The 18,331-nt window shown below is 28.3% G+C and overlaps 1 protein-coding gene across 2 annotated transcripts in view; it reads right to left on the reverse strand.

The window, feature by feature from the left end:
* Positions 1–5,028: 5,028 nt before the first annotated feature.
* LOC142325817 (DDB1- and CUL4-associated factor 10 homolog) overlaps positions 5,029–18,331 on the reverse strand; it is a 53,285-nt gene continuing 39,982 nt past the window's right edge. The window contains exons 8-9 of one of the 2 annotated variants that reach the window (XM_075367850.1): positions 11,365–11,643; positions 5,029–6,532 (exon numbers count right to left, since the gene is read on the reverse strand). In XM_075367850.1, the coding sequence (XP_075223965.1) occupies positions 5,983–6,532; positions 11,365–11,643 (829 nt within the window). In that variant the 3' untranslated portion in view covers positions 5,029–5,982. Of the gene's footprint in view, positions 6,539–11,364; positions 11,644–18,331 lie in introns of both variants that reach the window. The other variant, XM_075367844.1, reaches the window with a different exon arrangement.

Consider the following 18,331-nt stretch of genomic DNA (forward strand, 5'->3'; position numbering starts at 1 on the left):
CATATTTTGTTCACCATCTTTTTGTTTAACATAAATTATTAAACACTATGAGTTCTTATTTGTTTTTTTTAATTGAAGTACAGATCAAATGGAATTCTAAACATAAAAAAAAGTTAAAAAATAAATCTAGTTACTGTCTTAAGAAAGCTGCTTCACTTAGAGATGAAAAGTTTGAAACATTATATTAAAATGTTATAAATATGTAACTCTACTTATTCTCTGTTACCAGAAACGATAAAATTTTTTCTGGAAAAAACAAGTGAGCAAAACAATGTTTGTGAGATACAGTGCAAGGAAGAAAAAATAGAGATGGTAAGAGGTGTGGTAACTGGAAACAGTTTTTTCGGAAAATAATTTTTTTTTTCAAATATGTCAACATTTTAAAAACATACACATGTTTACAATTAAAAATTACAAAACATAATTGCTAATTTTTTTTTATGAAACTACATCTGACATTTGTAACGTAGGCAAATACATTAGTAATAAAAGTTTATTTGTATGTATGCATGAATCACTGTAAAAAGCATTTTATTATATTAATGTATAAAAAATTAAAATATACATAAGTTATTTTTTTTATAGTAAGCATATTCTTTATTTTGTTACTAATACTATCTTGTTTTTAAACATCTAAATGCTTAAATATTATTCAGTTTTTTAAGTAGAATAATACTAAGCAACTATTATTTTACGACATGAAGTGTGCATTGCTTTTCATTCTTTTGTAGAGATAAATAATAGTTGAAATAATAAAATGAAACACTGTGATAGGAAATTTTCTATCTTACCTACTTATCTTAATACAAATGTTCAAAGTTACACTTTTTTTGTCCAAAATGTGTAATTTTGTTATGAAAATTTTCTGCAATTTCAGGCAAATATAACAGGCAGCGAATGGTGAAAATGAATTTTCTTTAAGTTTTGAGGTATGAGGCATACAATAATACAATTTACCTCATATATTTGTTTATAGGCCTATATATAGAATTTTGTGGCTTGAAAATCTCCAAAATTACTGCACCAATTTCATTGAAATTTAGATATGCTGTTGTAGTGTAGCTGAAGTTGTGCATGTGAAAATTTGATGAAGATTGGTTGAGTTCTTGAGAGATGCTCAATTTAAATTAAAGAAATCTGAGCAGGGCAAGTTAGAAAATATGTAACTTCATATCACATATTTTCAAATAACAAGTCAGTCTTCTTGCACAAGAATTTTTTAAAGAATAAATAACAAAATGAACTATTATTAATCAAAATTGAATATTACTTTCACTAAACAAAAAAAAAAAAAAAATTGAAATATTAGTAAAAATTTAGAATGTAAGTAAGAAAAATGTTTATTTAATGATTGGTGCTTATTGGAACTGTACGCTTCAAAATTAATAACAGGTACATAGGAATGAAGTAGATAACTATCTCTTGCTACCTCTCCTTGAAGCCAATATGGATGAGATTATTCTTCCAGTCTTGAATGTGTTAAAACTGCAAGACCCAAATGTACATTTACCGTGGTAATGGAAACTCAATTGTTCAAGACATACTAAGTTCAAAATTAAACTGTTGAAAGTCTATACTTTTCAATAGATAAAATAATTTCCAAAATTATTCTATTTCTCAACATTTTGAAATATGACAGTAGAAATCAAGGCACATATTCTTATTACTTTCAGTTTCAACAAAACACTTTATTGATATATATGCATTTTTAAGCATGTGAATACATTTAAAAATATTATACTAGGGCAGTCCAGAAAGTAATTTACATTTGTGCCTAGCATGGAGATGGGTGGGAATAGAGCCGTCATCTTGGCGTCAAAACATTTCTACACTCAGTACACATCAAGCTGTTATAGTGTGTGGACTGTGATTTTTTCTACTTTGTTCGTTGTGAATTATTGAAATGTGCGCTTCAATAGAAAATCCCGTGAGTTGTGTTCAGTGATTAGGTTTTTACTGACAAAAAACCTCAAATCAACTAAAATTAATCGGCAACTTTGTGAGGTGTATGGAGATGGAATAATGAATGAAGGTGGAGTGAAATTGGTACATTCAGTTTAAAAATAGCCGCACCAATGTTCATGATGAGGACCGCAGTAGTCAGCCTTGCCTTGTGACTAATGAACTGACGATTAAATCAACGATAAAATTCATGAAAATCGCTGCATTATGATTACAAAACTCTTGCTTCATTTTTCCCAAATTTCACGAAGTTTAATGCATGAAATTGTATCAGGGAAGCTTGGTTATCACAAGTTTTATGCAAGATGGATGCCAAAAATCGGGCAGCAGATTTCTACAGAGAAGGAATTGAAAAGCTTGTGCATCATTATGATAGTGCCCTCAATTTAAATGGTGACTATGTAGAAAAATAGTTTATGATTGTCCGTTTCAAAGGTATATAAAATTTCTTTTTTTTCTTTGGTTGGTTTTTTATTTCAAAACATAAGTTACTTTCTGGACAGCCCTTGTATAAGTTGTTAATGGTAAAAATTGACCCACAGTTTTGTGCCTGCATCATAATAATTACATTTTTTTACTTAAGAAATGTGTGATGAATCATAAAAAAGGAGGCACTGTACTTATATTACATAAATTTAATGAGAGCTAAAATATAATTCAGTTTCTGACAAGCTAAGATGAAAATGACTCAAATTGTAACTTGGATATTACTTTTACATGCATTTCAGTTTTTTATAAATAGTAAGAATTTATCTACTAACAGAAGATAAATGTATGATGTAAATTAACACTTGGAACAAAGTAATCCAGTGAAAAAATATAAATTAATATTTTAGGACAGATGTTTCTCTTACTAACATGAAATCTCCTATTATGAACTATAATTTATTTTTATAAAATTTAATATTCTGAAATTTAAGTTAAACAACTGCTAAATATGCTGTACAAAATGTAAGTAAGTTTTTTTATATTTAATTTTGGTAATTTTTCAATTTAACTGAAAAATAAAACAATATTTTGTTAGTGCATATTTTTATTTACTCAATACTACTATATTGATATATCAGTTTATTAACCATTAATAAAAATTAGCTTTAAATTATGTAATACTAACTGATATTCATATCTAAAATCTTCAAAGCTAATTCAAATTCTGCAAAATTCAATACAGACCTACAAGTACAAAATTGTCAAAGAATACTATTTCTGCCACTTCTAAGATTAATATTGGAAGGACAGGTAGAAGGAAAAAATTGTGTAGGCAAGCCACGTTTGGAATATGTAAAACAAATTGTTAGGGATGTAGGATGTAGAGGGTATACTGAAATGAAACGACTAGCACTAGATAGGGAATCTTGGAGAGCTGCATCAAACCAGTCAAATGACTGAAGACAAAAAAAAAACTAAGATTATAAATGTGTTATTACTTCAACTACCCATTTTATAGTCTTAAAAAGTTCACTCTACTCCGTAGTTAATCTACCCCCACAAGCTAAAATAGGTTTTTATGATTTTTTTTTACAGTTCAGATAAACCTGTTATTTTTTGAGGCTACACCAACATAAGGAATAATTTCACAATAAATTAAAAAAAAAACAACAATTAAAAAATATAAAAGAGAATAATCTTAAAACGTTAAGGATGAACTTAAAAAATTAAAATTTAATGTTATCTTTCAACAAAAATTATTATCTTTATCATAACAAATGGTAACATGTCTTAACTGAAATATTTTTAAACTGAATCTTATCATCTATATTATCTATATTAAAATGATATATATTATATATATATGTACTTAATAAAAATAAATAGCAAATATTTAAACTGTAAATATTTTATTTATGTCCTCTTTTAAATTTAAACACAGAAGGTATTACAATGAACATCTTTAAAGAAGATATGAAATCTTTAAAGATGGTAATTACGGACTCTTGCTATTATCTACAGCAATATAGATATTTATGTTAACAATAACATTTTTTTTTTTTATTTATCAGGTTATTAAAAATAAACAATATTCTCTTTCATATTCCAAAAATTTGATATTTATTTTGAAGTTATACCTCTGAAGATGAAGGACCAACCAAAAACGCATTAAAATACCATCCACTAGTATCAAACTCAGTGCTGATTGCACATTGTTCCTCCAAATAATTTTAATAAATTGGACCCTACAAACCACTTTACTGGCTGATTCTTACGTTCTGCATTTTTTTTTGAACTCAGATATTTCCATTCATTCCACACTCTGACTTTTGAATTCTGGCTCAAAATGTTGAATTCAAGTTTCAGCAAAAGTTATTAATCTAAATATGCTTTATCTTCCACTAAAAACCGTTTTAAATGTGAATTCAGGTGTCTTTTGATTTCAAGTAAACTTATCTCAAACCCCACCTAAAACAAGTGGTTTTCAATGATTCAATTTATCATGGATAATGTAATGGGCAGTGCCATTACACACTGCACAACAAATTTCAGCAGTTTTCCAAAACTTTATGCACCTGTTCTTGTGAACAATTAATGTAATTTTGTAAAGTGTCAGTCAAAACTTCTGCTACAATAAAAATTGGTGACAATTGTTTGGCCCAATTTAAACCACTCAATTCCAATTAAAAAATTTTGTAAATAATAAAGAAAAACATCCATCTGACAAAGTTATATCAACTTAATTCATTCACATTCAACATAAAAAACTACACACAATTTAAAAACAAGCTGCGATATAATTAAAATTACACCTCTTTGACTTGTATAATTTAATAAGAAAAGCATTTATAACTTGCTCTATTCACCTACTGGCCATCGAACAAAAAATACCTGAAATAGATTTGAATGCATACAAAGCAGGAAGGAGCCATTTTGCCAACACAGCTCCAAGTATACCAGAGAACAGATTAAGATTGAAAAAGACTTTCTGAAATAAGTACGTTCAATTAACATTCTTCCATAATTCACATTTTTTCAATGTTCCCTTTATCTTAACAAAATAGATTATACTATATTTGAACATTCTCTGCTCTTACATAAAGAAAATAAAAAGGACTATTTTTTAACAACACGCTGTTATGAAGGAAAACTATAATTTTATTTTTAATCTTAGTACAAAATAATTCAAAAATTGAAAAATTATTACAATATCTTCATTTTCAAAAAAAGGGGAAAATAAAATAAAAGAAGTTCAGTTTTTATTGATCTGATACATTCAATAATAAATTATGAAAGAAAAATATATACATTAATCACAACTGACAGAATACAACATTTTTTTAAAAAGGTAAAATACCGACTAAAATGATATATAACACACCGATAACAAAATGATTGCACTGATTTAGCAAAAGCAGAAAAAATTCAAAACAAAAAAATATTATAAAATATAATACAGTCAATCCAATTATAATTTTTTTTTAGAAAAATGAACTTCAATTCTATAATTATTAACTGATTATTGTAAATTTTCCATTAAACATGGTCGGTGGTTTATTTTTAAAAAAATATGACATTAATTTTCTCAGCTGTGATTTTGAGAACTCAATTAATATTTGTTTATTATAAACAAATACAGCTGTAGTAGTATATCATCAAGATTTAAAAAGGACATGTTTAAAAAAATATTATATTTTAAACATAATAACATATATATTTAAAAAAAGAACATTAACTAACTATTGTTTTTAAAAAATGTAAACTTTCTTTGATGAAAGATATACATTATGTAATTAAATAAAATAACCATTTGAAAGACAATATTTTTTATATCTTATAAATAATGCAATTTTTTAAACACATTTTTATTGAAAACTTTTTTTCTTATTAAAGGTACTCAGTAATTCTGTTTAAATAAATCTTCAGTTATAACATCATTTCTTTCTTTTCTTTTTTAACATAGTTTTAGTGTTTAACACAAAGTAATATACAGAGCTTACACAAATTATAATTATTATTATCTTAAAGACTCAGTCATTACAATATTTTTATACAACTGAAAGATTTTGTACAATTACACCATAACAATATTTAAATGACTGGCTGATGCCAACAAATTCTTCCATTAAGACATCCGGATACTAAGAGACAATGTTTTGGAGAGAACTTAGTGCTTACCACAATATCTCTATGACAAACATTAGTGCCCAGTTCATATAACTTAACGGCTTCGCCTTTAGGGACGCAAGTTGAAAGTTCAGAACACTCAGGAGAAAACGAAAGAAATCGTACACCATAACCAAATGGAGAACATATTAAGCGGCCATCAGCTGAAAAACATAGTTCTTTAATAAAACCCTTTCCTACATTAGGTTCTTCAATAAAATGTGTAAGACGAGGGATGTTTTGATGGATACGATGATTTTTTGGCACTTTTACACAAGTCGTAGGACGCACCATGACATGTGGCATTCTATTACGACTTGAACCCAGAATTACAACAGTTCTTCCTGCCATATGAGCGAGTGTTGCTTCATATTCTGATAATGGGCGTCGAGTATTTCTATCTCTTTGCTGGGTAGTTCCAGGTTCAGCATCTTGATTTCGTTCACGAGTTCCATCGCGTCTTCTTGGGGACCGCCTGTACCTAGAACCAAGATTTTTATTAATTGCTTCCTGAGAAAAATAATAATAACAAAAATAATACACAGAACAGTCGTTACATTTATAACTGACAAATTGAGGTCTTCTGTTCACCAAATGTAATAATAATAGTATTAGAGGTAACATTGTAAAACAGTGTTTCTCAACCTGTGGGACGCACCCACATAGGGGGGGAGCAGGATAACACTAAATGGGGGCGCAAGCACATCTAAAAAAATTGATTAATTTACTGAAAGGAAAACAAAACAAAATACATTCTGACATAATAAATAATAAAATGCACATTTACATTGATATAATACACTTATAAATACGACTGTATCAATACTGCATAAAGTATTTAATAATTAAATCAATATTAAATAAAAAGCTAATTTAATAGTTGTCAGTGACTCCCTTGGGCCTGCCTTATAGAGCAAATATTTTTGAAGGAGGGTTTAATATTAGAAATCGACACTCTTGAGTTTTTTTCTATACTTACCTGAGATCTATATTTTGTCTTCAAAGCAGTCACCACAGAAAATCAGTTTCACAAAAGTAGGATGTTGAAAATGGTAATAGTAAACAAAATGCTCTTGCTTTCAGTGCAAAAAACTCATCATCCACTCATGCCCAAAATTCAAAGAGTGATTTATTACTAAATTGTCTTTTGAATTCACCACTTGCTGTGAAGTTTATGAAGATTTTTTCTTTGACAGCTGAGAGCCCTTCAGGAGTATTTTGAAATGAATCCCTAACCCACTCGTAACTTGCTACCAAGTTTTCATCAGCAAGAAAATACTTATTAAAATTCTTTGCCAGCATGGCTAAATGAATTTCAATGGTTTACAAAAACAACTTTCACGTGTTGTTCTTCAGCCTTGTAAGTTTCAACACATTCATCCACATTTGCAAACATTTCTAGGTTTCTTGCTTTAAATTTCTGCTCCACAATTCCAATTTTCTATAAAAAGCTTTAACTTTATCACTCAAATCCAACATATGAGTGTTTGCTCCTTGGAGTTGAAGATTCAAGGTATTTAATTTCTCTAATATGCTGACCAAGTAGTTCAATTCCATCACAAATAAACAGTTTTGAAACTTCTTGGCTTCCGGTTGGTTTTCCTCTTTTAGAAAAATTGTGATTTCATCTCTTAATTCATAAACATACTGAAAGAATTTCCCATGTAATAACCAACTTACCTCACAATAAAATAGTAATGCGGAATGTACTGCACCCATGGCTTTACAAAGTGCAGAAAAGATTCTTGATTTTAGGGGTCTCATTTTTATATAATTTACTATAGTTACAACCATCATTAACACAATATTCAGACCAACTCATTTCTTTGGAACTAAGAGCTTCTATGTGGATGATGTAATGTGTCCCAGACACACTGTGGAGATTTTTGTTTCACAAGTGCTTGTGTACTTTTCAACCTTCCAGACATTGAAGGAGCATAATCAGTGCATATTCTGATCAATTTTTCTACTCTATGCCTCATTTAAGATAGAAAGTAATGCAAGTACTGTTGCTTTGAGTTCTACTGGTTTGCAGAAAAGTAGTTCTTCTACTGCTGATATATCATCACAAATTGAACACAGGAAATGAAATGAGCACCTTTATTGCTATCTGTTGCCTCATGAAGCTGAATTGAAAACAATTTGTCACGCAACTTCCTGAAAAGCTGATGCTGTCATCTTCAGCTATATCACCAATTCGACGGGCAACAATATCAGTTGATAGAGGTATGGACTGCAATTGTTTGGCAAAGTTATCTCCAAACATAGTTTCTACAATCTCAATTGCAGCTTGCAAAATAAGCTCTTCACCAATGGTGTGAGGCTTTTTACATTTGGCTACTTTATATTAAACTTTGTTAAGAGGCAAGTGAAGCTTTTTAATTCACAAAGTTATTTTTTAAAAAATGATGTTTGCTTTTCATATGATTTTAATTTTGATTTGAAGAATTCTCGGGTTATGTTAACATACTATGAAGTGTTTCAAGCACTTTTTGGCTTCTATACATTTATAAAAAATAAACCAATAGCGCTTAGAGAAACCTTACAGATCAAAACTTGTTTATAAACAAATATTTAATACAAACATGGACACAAAAATTAGAAACACTTTTTGTTGTAAAATAATATGTATGACATAAACAACAATTAAAAATTTACAGAATAAAACAAATTTTTAGGTAAAGAAATAATAATTATAAATAACGAGTCAGGAAATAATTATGTTCAATTTCACAAAAACCATTATATAAAACTAAAGAAATTTAAATAAATACACTTCTTCAAATATCATACAAGAAAAATTATGTACAAGTAATAAATGCAAATATAAATTTAATGATAAACATTGCACAGAAAATAAATGCATTTCAGGATTATAACATTTTTGTAAAATAAGAATATAATATTTATGCAATTTATGGAATATAGTATTTAAAGAATAAAAATCGCACATGTGAGGTAGAAACTATTTTATTAATAAGCAATAATAGCATATTTAAAAGCAATAATATTAATGAAACTTAGGATATAATAGGCTGTGAAAATTGTAATAACTTTTAAACTGATGTAACAGATTTAGCTATTGCTATCATGAAATTATTGTGCAATCAGTTGGTCAAAGAAGAAAAATCATTATTCTGACTAACAATGTGTGGAGGGATTGATAATATAACAACCAGTCAAAAAGATAATTATTCTAATCAATCCTGTGTGTCAACAACTCAATCAATGAGGAGTTTCCCATTACTGCAGACAGACAGAAAAACTATAAAATACATATCTGCATGGCCAGGCAAGAACATCATTAACAGAGAGCCAAATGACATCAGAAGAAGGCACTTGATGCAGATGAGCTGAACTACTGCATCACAACTGACCACCCAATCAGGATCCAGATCTTGCTGCTCAGATAGTGAGCTAAGACATATATTCTAAGAATTACTTCAAGGATTAAATTTGTAGGGGTTGGCTTGACCAGCCTATATATCAAATGATTCTTTCAGTGCAAAACATTAAGCTAGATGTCATCAAGCATAATTCAAGCTTTTCAGGGTCACCAATATTTAAGGTCCCTCTTGTCACTAGTATAGGTTTACAGAATATACAAAACTATTACTGATAAATTGAATCTTCATAAAACACATTTTATAAAATAACCATAAATTTAATCAGGTGAAAGTTTTTTTAGATACACCAAATAAGGGAATTAATATTACAAATTTGGAAAAATATCATTTATGTATATTCTAAATTATAAATTGACAAATTGATATTTAAAATAAATTTTATATAGACAACTATTTCATAGAATTAATAAATAAATAAATTTTATTAAATAGTCATTGTCAAATAATTTTGTACAGCATTTAATGGAGAAGTTTCAGTTTGCAAAGAAATATTTCACAGGCTAAAGTTTAAAGTGTTTATATACAAGTGTTTATACAATAGTTTAAAGAGTTTATATTTTTGTTTTTGTTGGTAAGAAGTAGATTTTCATTATTATAAATATCTTTAAACATTTAAGTTTATTTCAATATGTTAGTGAAATGTTTTGTACACAATCAATTGATATGCTCAGTTGCAGTACACTTTATGTTATATAGTCCCCGAAAATTTGGTAAGTACAATCCACTGATCAAGAAGGCTAAAAAGAAATTTGTGATAATCTGATCTCAAAAATCTAAATGATTTAAAACTAAGGATATGAAAAATAAAAAATTGAATGATCATTTTACTAAATCCTAAAAACATAATTCATCTGCGTTAGCCTACCAATATTATAAAATGGTAAAAAAATGCTGAAAAGAAGAAAATTGCAATAACTTGAGATCTAATTAATCTGTATTAATTATAGATAAAAAATACTATTATTTTTCTTTTCTTTCCCGAAAGTTCAACAATCAATGACAAAAACAGATTAGAAAAAAAATTAACATTTAAATATATTTATGAGCTGAGTTTTACCTGTTGAGAATATTTTTTCATCTTTGTTAATTACTGGTTTCAACATGGTAACCTTTCTTTCTTTAAAAAAAAAAAAAAAATTGCTAATTTGACACTAATAGAAAATTTCTTTATGCACAGGACTACTTTCCTAATTTTAGCAAGACTATTATTGTGCATTCAAGATTTCATAATTTCAATTAATAATGTGAAAGAAAAAGGGTTGACAAAGAACTTTCCTCTACAGTCCTCCTAGCAATATAAGCCATCCATTACAAAAAAAAATATGCAGTGTTCACAGTGCTCCACAGCAAATCAAAAGTATAGATAACTGCAATATCTGAGCTGTGTTCTTTACAAAAGTGTATCAAGTGAAGTTTTTTTTTGCAAAACTAAAATTCTTTTTCCTTCATAATTATTTTTTAATCCTCTTGTTAACTAAAATTATTTAATTATAACTTCAAATATTAGTTACCATAATTTTATGTTATGTCAAATGTTATCACTATATAACACATGTATTATTATAGAATACTGAAACTGCATTACAACAAAAACAAATTAAAAATGGAATACTTTTTACGTTTAATTTCCCATAAGTTTTCTTCAAATAAAAACTCTCACTAATAACACAGAAAGCATAATTATTCCACATAACTGAAAAAAAAAAAAAATAGAACTAAAAAGAATGTTATAAATTATAAAACAAAATTTTTTTCCTTCAAGAGGTTCAAATGATATTACTCTTGAAACATAAAACTTCTTTTATAATGAATTCACCAGTGGAATAACAAATAACACTTTTATGGAATCATATATCATTCTGCAGAAAGGTATATAAGATACTAATACGAGTATTATCACCTGATTACAATGGAAGTAACAGCTCGTGGAGCTTCTGTATCATCTCCATTTGACTGTTCTTCATCCCTATCCCTTTCTCTAGAGGAATCATCACTATCTGTATCGGCTCTCCGTCTACGTTCTCTCCTTTCCCTTCTCTCCCCAAACACCTCTCTAGCTTCTGGAAGTCCACTTGACATTCTCACTATCCTCATACGTGTCTCCATATCCAGATTTGATGCCATTTCTACACCATTTTGCCTTCTTTCAGCTTCTGCTCTTTCTCTCTCTCTTTGTGATCTAAAAAATATAATTAAGAAAAAATCAAATCAACAAATCATAACTGGGAAATTTGGAAAAGAAAATCAAGATGTAATAAGAAAATTAGAGGTTATAGGTTACAGGTTTATGGCCAAATAAATAATGGAATTCAGGAGTATTATGTACAAAGGAGAGAGAGAGAAAGAGAGAGAGAGAGAGAGAAATAAAGGTTAAACAAGTAGCATGCAAGACCAAGGTTTAGATAAGGAGAAAGGAAAATGAAAAGGAAGATATAAATAGATTATAACTATAAAAGAAATCAAAGATTTAATCAAGCAAGAGAAGAAAAAATAATAAAATAAATTTGTAGTAAATAAGTTAAACATGTGAAAACTTGTGTTAAGACCAAACCAATTCAACAGTCACAATATATACTTTCAGTTCCTACATCATCTCAGCATTCTTTTCTGTGTCTTTTTAAGCAATAAGGAAATTTAATAAAACAAACCAAGCATTACGCAAATAAAATCAAACTGTTCTTTATATGTACAGTCCAGCTTTTTATTTTTATGACTGCTCAATACTCAACATGGATCTATGTATTATCTATACTTAATATATCACATTTTACCTAGTTTACTTAACAACATTGAGTTAAGCAACCAACATTATATACATTGAATATTAAATATTCAAATATTGTATTAATTATTAAAATCAATCAATTTTTGTTTAAATTTCTTAAGTTAATTAATTCATTTCTTCAAAGCATATAGCTTGGTTGATGAAATATGAGGTCTATAAATTAAGTAACGAGACTGGTTCAGAAAAACGTTTTATTTACAATCCAATTATTTATGGACTCTTATCACCTTCGAAAAAGTTCCCTTGGGAAGCCACGCAACACTTCAAGTGGTTTTCCCACTCTTCATAAAAGTGTAGGCACTCAGAAACCAGAATATCCTTCAGATGGTCTATTACATTTTTTATGATTTCTACTGTTTCAAAATGGTTTCCTTTGAGGTGTTTTTTAAAGTCGGGAACAGGAAAAAGTCGCACGGACTTAAGTCAGGTGAATAAGGTGGTTGAGGAACACAGGAATGTTTTTCTTTGCCAAAAACTCATTAATTGAGAATGCAGTGTGACAAGGTGCATTACCATGATGTAGCATCCAGTTGTCTTTGATGGCTGGTCACACGCGAGCAGCTCTTTTCCTCAGTCTTTTCAAGAATTTCTCTGTAAACATATTGATTTACAGTCTGTCCTGTATGCCAAAACTCCTTATGAGCAATTCCATTACTATCAACAAAACAAATTAGCATGATTCAGATTTTTGATTTACCCATTTTTGCTTTTTTGGGACATGGTGAGTTTGAAGTGTGCCACTCCTTGCTCTGGCATTTTGTTTTTGGGTCGTACTCAAATAAACAAGATTCATCACCAGTAATAACATTTTTTTTTAGAAAATCATGATCAGTTTCAATTCGCCCTAGATCACGGCACACTTTACCCTGTTGTTTTCCTGTTCAACAGTGAGGTATTTTGGGACCAATTTTGCAAACTATTTTCATTCCAATTCTTTTGTCAAAATTTGATGGACTGTGGTGTGGTTCAAATTTATTTGTCTGTAATCATTCTGACAGTTAGTTGCCAGTCGTACTGTATCAAGTCTCTGAATCGCTCAACACTGTCATCACTTTTTGACGTTAACAATCTTCCAGAGTTTGGATCGTCTGCAACGGATTCCTGGCCATCTGAAAATGCTTTAAACCACCTAAAAACTTGGGCTCGTAACAGAGTGTCATCTCCATATGCTCTTTTCAATTTTGAAAAACTTTTAGTAACATTCTCACAGAGTTTAACTTGAATGCACAACATTGCTCATAATTAGTATCATTCAATTTTGTAATGCACAACAAAAACTCGTTTCATGTAAAATTTGTTTACGTCTCATGTGCCAACAATATATTAAAAATATTAATAACTCATATAAATCAGCTGTTCATATAACCATATGTTTACTAGTAACTTAACAGTGTTGCCACTTTGGCTGCCAAAAAAAACTAGTCTCATTACTTTACAGACCTCATAGTACCTTCACTTTGGATTTCTTCTCGTTATTGATTTTAAATGTGAAAGTCTTTCCATTTCTACTCTTCTTTTTACTAACAGGTTTTTTGTTTGTTTTATTTAGTTGTTCACATAAATTTTAAATCATTTAAAGTCCTTCCTACATTTTTTAGCCCACCAGACCTATCAAAATCACTTTAAATTTACCATATTATTTCTTTAAGGGAAGGGCAATTTTTTCAGTCAGGTTAAAACTCATATACGATTGTTCTAGTTTATTTGTCAAAATCATCCAGTGAAATTAGTTTTCTTTCTTCAACAATGTTTGTCTAGTGTTAAACTGTGATAATTCACCAACCTGTTTTTTGGTTTTTAATTGCATCTTAGTAGTCACAAAGAAAATTAGGCAATTTTACATGTAAAATTAAAATTTTATTTAAAATATGAAAAAAGGAATTATTTATTAAGAAATATTTCATCGTAATACATAGAAACACTAACAGATAAACAATAAAAATACAACACAGAAATAAAAATTCACCAAATGTAAATTATTTTCATAGTTCTCTAACTCGATTCCTACATAATCATCATTATTTTTCACTTTTATCTTTATTAATTTCTCTAAACAAAATAATGGTATCAGTCTACTGTAGTGTGCATAATAAACAATATTTACGTTTAAGATAAATTAGTTCAAAATACAATTAAAAAATATTTTTATTTTTTAATCATAAAGAAAATATACAGAAGAGAGGCAACAATACATAGCAGTAACTACAGAGAGAACAGTAACAAGAGAGTAACAGTATATAAAATACAATAACAACAAAGTAAAGTGAATTACAATTAAAATTATAGCAAATTAGAAGAAAATATAAAACAAAGTTATCTTCAAAACAAAACAAAAAATTTTAAACATTGTCTCTAAAGCAATATACAGAAATAGATATGAAACATAATTTAATAGCTTCAACAATTTTTACTCTTTAAATTCTCTTCTCAGTTTACATAGAACAACAACAAAATTTTTTAAACCCAAAAAAACTTGTCTTGTCAAAGACCAATTGTAACATAGACCTCATATAAACATGATTTATTTTTTAGCAGATGACTCACAGTATTACCGTAAAGATGCCTCATATATCAACTAATTCTATGGAATTGATCAGGTGAGTTCTACAGAAAAAAACATTAAAATTGCTTGGAAGCATTATAATTTACACAATATTTGTTCATGAACATATAGAAACAATTTCAGAATACTTTACTGGTGAAAATAGAGAAAAATCATGTAAATATACAACAGGAAACACTTTGTTAAGTTGCAGCTAATGAAAAATTTAGCTCAGATTTATTCTAACAAATCTAATAAACTAAAGCTAAAAAAATCTAATAAATTGATAAATAATCTAATAAATTGATATTTTTGAAGTACAGCTGTAATGGGGCCAAAATAATTTTTTATGCTTTTGGATGAGAAAGATTTTAAAAATGGGTTCCAGAATCTCAAATAATTTCTAGAATTTTTGTAAAAACAAAATCACATTTTTAAATTCGTTGCCGCAAATTAAAATTTTTTATCTGCCAATAAACAAATAAAACTATCACAAAATTTATACATAATTTCTTTTAGAAAAAACAGATAAAAGTAGAATCAATGGAAAAATATAAGTTAAGAAATGTGACTTATATAAAACAAACCAGACATAAATCTGCAGAAAAGTTTCATAATTTTAAACCAAAAATCTTTAATATAGCAAAAAACTTTAGAAAAAAATGAATTAATCAAAATAGTAATTAAAAAACAAAACATATTTGAACCTATATATTTAAATAAACTTTATTTATTTCACCAGCAGAACTTCTGAAAAATGTTATATATTTAAATAAACTTTATTTATTTCACCAGCAGAACTTCTGAAAAACTTTCCTAAACTTATTTTTTGATATGACAACTGTTTTTTCTAACACAGTTATACAAAACTCTAAATTTTGAAACACTAATAGTAAAAGTTTGAATGAAATTCAAAGAACCACAATTAAATACCTAATGCAACTCAAAGTGAAATGATGAAAACAGAAAAATAAATAAAAATGTTAAAACCCGCTTTTCTATAAAAACTGAAAATCTAAAAAAATAAAAATTTAAACATCATACTAAAAATTAAAAATAATATTTCCACAAAGGACTACTGAAAAATTAAGTTTAGCATATGAAATAACTCAATGCAGAGGAAAAAACGTTCCAAACAATAGATTACCCAGTAAATATAAGATAATTTTGTTTTCAACAAAATAATATGTATAAAGTTGTCTATTTTTCCAAGAGCACAATTAAAAGCATGGGGCGTGATTCACCTTAACCTATTTTGCACCTTAACTTTAGTTCATCCAAAGAGATTTACTAGATATTATGTATGTATTGAAGGTATCACTTCCATTTTGCATCAAAACCTTTGTCATACGTAAAGAATTGATATAGATATTCAATAAGAAAGTGTGCCCCTTGCTTTTCATTTTGGTCTTGTGAAAATAGACACATTTATACATATTGTTTTGTTGAAAACAAAATTACCTTGTATTTATGTTTACTGGGTAATACACTATTTGGATCATTTTTTTTCTCGAATTGAACTGAATTATTTTATATGCTAAACTAAATTTTTCAGTAGTGCTTAATATTTGAAAATATTTTTTTTTTTTACTTTTTAGTAAGATGTTCAAATGTAAAAGTTTTTATAAAAAACCATGTTTTTAATTTTTTTTTATTTTACACTTTTTAGTCAAAGTAAATGACAGTAGTAAAATGACAGTAGTAGTAAAGACAGAGCTAGTATTTTCTGAAATGAAACGACTAGCACAAGATAGGGAATCTTGGAGAGCTGCATCAAACCAGTCAAATGACTGAAGACAAAAAAAAAAATTAGTAAAGAAACTTTTATATTAATTTTACATATTATATAATTTCAATGTTTTTCGTATAAATTCATTTTTTTATGATTATAAAATAAAAATTAAACAAATATTATCAAATTTTGAAAAATTAATTTCTATTATATACTTAAATACCCACTAATTAATCAAATTTCATTTTATAATTAAACTTAATTATTTATCCCAATACATAGACTAATCAAATTATATTTAAATTTATAAAGTATTTTATTCTGATATTTCTCATATGGTCCATTTCCTCTAAAGCGTCCTTGTTACAAGGTTTCTTACCAGATAATTTTGAATTATCCAATTCTTCAATTCAAAATCCATCAAGGGATCTTCTTTTTTTCTGTTTAGCATCCGGAACCACGTAAAGTATTACTTCAAAGTATGAATGAGGATAATATGTATGAGTCTAAGTGAAGTGTAGTCTTGTACAGTCTCAGGTCGACCATTTCTGAGATGTGCAGTTAATTGAAACTAACCACCAAGGAACACTGGTATCTATGATCCAGTATTCAAATCTGGATAAAAGTAACTGCCTTTACTAGGATTGGAACGCTGGAACTCTTGACTTCCAAATCAGCTGATTTGCGAAGATGCGTTCACCACTAGACCAACCCAGTGGGTCCCATCAAGGGATCTAACTCTACTGAGGCTAACATATGATTGCCCTTCAGCAAAGGGGTTTTTCTGAAATAGACAATAGCGTAGCCTACAGTACTTCCTTGCATTTTGTGCACTGTTGATCCCCATGACAGAATCAAATGTAGCATCCATCATTCAAAAATTCCATAGCTGTACATAGCAGGAAACTGAATGGCTTTCAGATTATATGAATGCCATCTCTTCCAAACTCAAAAAAATATTTTTAAAACATTATTTTCAGTAGACATTACTTTTAGACTTAAAAATTATTTTCAAGTCTAAAAACATTAAGCGCTAGCATTCACTTTCAAATCGAGCCTTGTGCTCTACAGTTGACTCGGCTGCACAAATTTGCGAATAAGGCTGACGTCTAAGCACTAATCGAACCTCTCGCTCTTTTGGTGTTTTGTTAGCTTAATGCTTTAAATAGCAATAGTGTCATCTTTTTGAACTAACATTGCACTGTTGACTTATTTCTATTGAACAAAATGGCGATTGACACTGGTTTTGTGAATTTGTATGATGGGAAGAATTAAATTTTTTTTATTATTACTGCCATCAAAACACAAATATAATTTTAAATAAATCATTCGTATATAGAGTATAAATCGTTCAAATGAATGAATCTTTCAAACAAATGAATCGTTCATGCACAGCTACCTACTGCGCATGTGTACTACACCGTGGCACGAAAATGTCAACCATGAAACAAAACTGAGTTAAAGAAAAGCATGTAAAAGTAAATATCCCTGAGACCATTACAAAACATCTTCAATGGAAATGTTTTCATTTCATCACTTGTCTGGTGGCTTACTGCAGAAAAGTTAATTTTATTAAAAATATAACTGAAATTAATGATTTTATTAGAGAATCATTGACAGCATATAAAAGAATGTATAGAAAATTTAGCAAATACAACAAAACATTATATCAGAATAATAGAGAAGGGTTATATAAAGCAAGGACAAAATCTGCTTATTGCCGATTTGTATGAAACCACAAAAAAAAATATTTTTAACAATCACAACACTATCTTATTAATCACATCAATGAAATTGCCCCCTCATTC

This window comes from Lycorma delicatula, chromosome 1 (genome assembly GCF_047948215.1).
Source record: "Lycorma delicatula isolate Av1 chromosome 1, ASM4794821v1, whole genome shotgun sequence".
In the NCBI taxonomy this organism is placed as follows: Eukaryota; Metazoa; Arthropoda; class Insecta; order Hemiptera; family Fulgoridae; genus Lycorma; species Lycorma delicatula.